The sequence below is a fragment of the Meleagris gallopavo genome, chromosome 3 (genome assembly GCF_000146605.3).
Source record: "Meleagris gallopavo isolate NT-WF06-2002-E0010 breed Aviagen turkey brand Nicholas breeding stock chromosome 3, Turkey_5.1, whole genome shotgun sequence".
NCBI classification, from domain to species: Eukaryota; Metazoa; Chordata; class Aves; order Galliformes; family Phasianidae; genus Meleagris; species Meleagris gallopavo.
In genome coordinates this window covers 54,798,757-54,804,019 of record NC_015013.2, presented here as the reverse complement: position 1 = coordinate 54,804,019, position 5,263 = coordinate 54,798,757, and the positions used below count along the sequence as shown (strand labels likewise).

The 5,263-nt window shown below is 39.7% G+C and overlaps 1 protein-coding gene across 1 annotated transcript in view; it reads right to left on the bottom strand.

Annotated features, from left to right (window-relative positions):
• Window positions 1-321: 321 nt before the first annotated feature.
• The window catches only part of DSG2 (desmoglein 2), a gene marked incomplete at its 5' end in the record, with an annotated part of 48,234 nt that continues 43,292 nt past the window's right edge, over window positions 322-5,263 (bottom strand). Inside the window, 1 exon segment of the mRNA XM_031552955.1 lies at window positions 322-3,436. Coding sequence (XP_031408815.1) covers window positions 2,437-3,436 — 1,000 coding nt within the window.

Below are 5,263 nucleotides of genomic sequence, written 5' to 3'. Positions count from 1 at the left end.
TTCTGAGAATTTTATTAAATAATAATCTAACAATCTTTTAAAAAGTTGGGAAAAGACAGTGCTAGTAAATAGAGAACCACTACATTACCAAAAGTTGTGCTTTAAGAAAAGTTTTTTTGCTATTTTTTCTTCCCCATTCTACTAAACATGCAAGCAATCAGAGTCAGTTTGCACATCCGAACCTCACACAGCATTACTGTTAAGAAGCTACAAAGGATTTAGCATCTGCTCCTGGAATCTGAATTTATAACCTTGGAACACAGCTAGGAAATATATTTCTTATTTTAATATCATGATTTTGGAAATATTTACAAAAAATTTTTTTTACATTAAAAATATCTCTAATGGGCTTTGGCTATATTGCATAGGCTTTCTAAATGTACAGAGTGCCCTTGATTTTGGAAATACTTGTGTGGGTTTTTTTTAATGCAAATAGGTGTTCAGTGAAACAAAATGGATCTTTTCAGCATTTTAGTGAATTTTAGTATGTAATACCTGATCTTGAGACATACATATAAAAACATACAGCTTTATATATTAGTAACTATTTTCCTTTCTTAAAGAACACTTCCAGAAACCATTCTTGCAGTAGTTATGAACATATAGAAGAGAATAATTCCACTGAAATCAACATAATTTTAGTGATAATCAAAGCTACAGGATGAAGTGTAAGTAGCATTACTTCAGATACCAAGAAGAGAGCATTTGGCATGCTCAGTTGCTTCCAGGAAAAGCTTGAAGTTCTGGAAAATCCCTTTCTCAAGGTAGCCTTGGATTTGGCAGTGACTCCTGAGGAGCACTGGTGTAAATTGCTGTAGCATTGACTCTGCATCTTGTCTTTGAGAGCAGATCTGGTTGCATTTCTGAAAGCATCATTTAAATAGCTTGCTCCTGAAATGAAATCAGAAACTTGTCACCCAGTTCTGAGATGAGTTAATCTGGATATGAAAATTTCTTCTTTTGTTGAGTGGGAAGTTCACAGACAACTCTTCAGCTTTTCACTAACCTGTCCATCAAAGCTGGAGTAGCAAAATTTGAGAAAAAGCACTGATCTGGTGATCTAGCAAAACAAGCCAATCCCTCCATATAACTCTGATGTATTTACACTGAAGCGATGTAGCATACACCATGCTTACTATACATATGATACAGAAATAAAATGAGATAGATACTATATTTCAGTATTTTGCTCCTTCAGATCATGTTGTAAAGTGTGTTAAGGTATTACTAGAATAACAGAGTCCAGTAGAGTTGTTTTTGTGGGAAAATAAAAGCCGGATTTAATTAAGATTATAGAATCAAAAAGACTTTTTCAATTAACACATTCAAATACATTTTCAAAATATCAATGCAAAATACATTGACACATGAAATAATAATTCTCCACATTGCATATATGCAAATTTATGTTGTTCCCAAGGTTTTTTTTTCGTTTTGTATGAAGATCTTCAGCTACCACTATCAGTATTACAATACTTGCTGTTGCCTCCCCACATCACAAAGCTTTTATAACTTCGTTTTCTTGGCAGTTTTTGAAAAGAGAACTGGCATGTTATGTTATAGTCCTCATAAAATAACATTGTGTTGGAGACTTAAATGGTAGTCATAGTTTGGCACAAAAATCCAACTAAATGCTCCTGTTTATCACCAAAGTCCTTCTAGATTTAAGTAAAGTTGTAATGGTATTCATGAAAAGATGAGCCAGCAATTTCTCTGTTGACAGCATCAATGTTGCAGCTCCAGCTGCAGCAAATTCTTGGCCACACTCATGGCCAGGAGCATTTACAACATAGAAGGTCATAAAAGAGTGTGAGTTTCATTGAGAACTTTCGTAAGCTATGAAAAAGTATTGCATTTATATGATCATTACATTTAACTTTTGCTGGTGATAAGAGAAATGATTCAAAGTGCCATTTTGCAGCGCACCTGGAATTACATGAAAAGTAAAGTGATACATTTGAAAGTGCTTATTTAGTCTTGTATTGACTAATTATTAATTGCTTTCTTTTTCTATTTTGTCAGTAAGGAGCAATCAACCTAAATCTGCTTACTGTGGGAGATCGCTTAGCAATATAGTATTTTAACACTCTTCCATGTTACATTAATTCATGCTGGTACTGCATGCATGCAAAGATTCCCTCTCACCGATCTGCTTAGTAATCAGATATCTCTCCAAAAACATTAGTGTCTGTTTGTACACGCTTACAGCTCTGTGGAGAGAGAGCAAAATTTAGAGCTAACATCAACTTTCCTTTCACTGACAAAGTTTTTGACTTTGTAACAGGGCATCCTTCTGAGATCCTTACTGAAGGAGGAATCCCTGTAATTTCAGTGCTGTGTGCTAGTTATAAATAATGACAATATTCTTGGTGAGTGGCAGCTAATAGGTATTGGTGTACGTGGTGATTTCACTGGGGAGGTGCGCTGTCAGGAGCCTTACTGGCTTGAGTATTGCACGGTGCTGTACTTTGTCACTCTTCTCCGGGAGGTGCCAGGGGATGCTGTGCCCATTGCCTGACCAAGGTGACAGTCAGCATTGAGCATTTGGCCCGTGCTGCTCAGTCCACCCAGGCTGGCTCCTCCTAGTCCTCCCCCTGCCAGGTTGCTCATCCCAGACCCTGACACTACCCTCTCAGTGACCACCACATTGTGGGCATTGGATAACTCTGAGGGAATATTTATTAAGCTGCCTGGCATCCCAGAGGCAGGCCTGAACACCCTTTCTGTCACCACCACGTTGGACCCATCTACCAAATCAGGAATGCTCAGAGATGCTGGGAGCCGGGAGTTAGGTGCAATGACTCTTTCTGTGACGATTACGTTGGACCCATCTGCAAGATCAGGGATATCTAACATGCCACGCAAATCAGAGGCAGACGCAGGACCAACAACCCTTTCTGTTACAACAACATTGGATGCACGCAGTGGGTCAACACAAAGAGAGGGAGAACCGGAGGCGTAGGTCTCTGTCACCGTCACATTGCCGTGGAGCAAAGGATCAGGCATTGGCCGTGGGGGCTGTACGGTAGATGCAGATGTATAGGTGTTTTCGGTAACAACCGTGGTAGTGCCGGCTGGGGGAGCCATAGGTGCAGATCCGTTGACAAGGATTGTGGTTCCAGGTGGTGGGAGGTTTAGGTCACATTCAGAGTTGGGGAAGGTGACGTTAATGCCTGGCCAAGGTGGGTTGGCGTCAGGGAATGGTTCAATCTCCTTGCCCAGACAAATCTCTGCCAAAGTCTTAAATTTTGGTCCTAAAGTTTCCAAGTATGTTTCATCTGTATCTTCTCCAATAAAGCTGCAGCAACCAACAGAGCCAACAGGAGTACCTATTCCTTCATGATCATATATTAATAGGCAGTCATTTGCTGGCCGACCTTCATCTTCATCTGCATACACAAATGCTTTCTGTAGTTTGCAAAAACAGAAAAGTAAACAGTGTCAGGTTTTTTAACAATGATGGCTCAAACCATAATGAGGTTTCCCTACTGCAGTAGGGCCTAGCTGATTCAAAAAGAACATCACAGGACAAAAAAAAAAAAAAATACATCAAAATGTTTTGACCTTGAAATAAGCTTTATCCAAATGCTACTCATACTTTCTTCTTGTTTCTGCAAACACTTACTATCTCAGAATTCATTAAAACAGTTACTGCAGAGACTTGAGACTTTTATATAAAAAGAAGTATATCCTAGCAGAAAATTAATACATAGTTTTCCTAGGCCAGCTGTGTAGATCACAATCTTGGAGAAATCAGGAGTCTGGTATTGGGTCTTGTCCTGTTCAATATCTTTACTGATGACTTGGATAAGGGCATTGAGTGCACTCAGTAAGTTTGCAGATGATACCAAGTTGGGAGGAAATGGTGATCTGCCTGGGGGTGGGAAGGCCCTATAGTGCAATCTGGAAAGGCTGGATAGCTGGGCTGAGGCCAATGAGATGAAGTTCAACAAGACCAAGTACTGAGTCCTGCATTTTGGTTACAACAACGTCATGCAATGCTACAGGCTTGGGGCAGAATGGCTGGAAAGCTGTTCAGAGGAAATGCCCTGGGGGTATTGGTTGATGCTCAGCTGAATATGAGCCAGCAGTGTGCCCAGGTGAGTAAGAAGGTCAATGGCATCCTGGCTTGTATCAGAAATAGTGTTGCCAGCAGGAGCAGGGAAGAGATCAGAGGCTGCACCTTGAGTACTGTTCTCAGTTTTGGGTCTTCCACTACAAGAAAGACTTTGAGGCCCTCGAGCATCTTCAGAGAAGGGCAACAAAGCTGGTGGGGGGGCTGGAGCACAGATGTTATAAGGAGCAGCTGAGAGAGCTGTGATTGCTCAGTCTGGAGAAGAGGAGGCTCAAGGATGACCTTATTGCTCTCCACAACTACCTGAAGGGAGGTTGTGTTGAAGTGGGAGTTGGCCTCTTCTCCCATATAACTTGCAATAAAACTAGAAGGAATGGCCTTAAGTTGCACCAGGGGAGATTCAGGCTGGATGTTAGGAAATACTTCTCCAAGAGAGTAGTCAGGCACTGGAAAGGGCAGCCCATGGAGATGGTAGTGTCACCGTCCCTGGAGGTGTTCAAGGAACATGACAGTGTTGTACTGAGGGACATGGTTTAGTAGGAAACACTGGTGCTTGGTGGATGGTTGGACTGGATGATCTTGTAAATCTTTTCCAACCTTGGTGATTCTATGATTCTATGAAATCTGTGATCAGGACTTCAGGACTGATATTTCATCTTCTCCACTGAATCTTGCATAGATTTTGAAATTAATCCTTACATATTTTTTTAATATGATTTTGAGTTTTATATGTGATTAAAGTACTGTGTCTTACATGTATTACATGCTAATCATAAAAAATATATCCCATTAATCATGTAAACTCCATAGATAAAGGCTAATTAATATTTTCCTGATTACAAAGCAGTATATTTGTGTCGTATGCTGTTCACAAGTCTTTTAGGGAGCAGAAATGGCAATAAAAATATGGAAGAAGGTGAACCAGTAATTACAGTTCCCTAAGAGTTAAAGTTACTAACTTCAACAATGTCTGGAGTAATTGAGAACAACTTCACATTGTAAATATCTATTTGTACCTGGAAACGGTGGAAAATTGATAGATTTGATGGTCATTTATTAAGTTTATATAATTTAATTACTTGCCCATAGCCACAATGTATCCATCAATTTTACAAAAAGGAATCCTACTGAGTAACTAAGACTCATATGCCAACAACTCCAAAGCAGTATTATTAATATCCTCTTTTT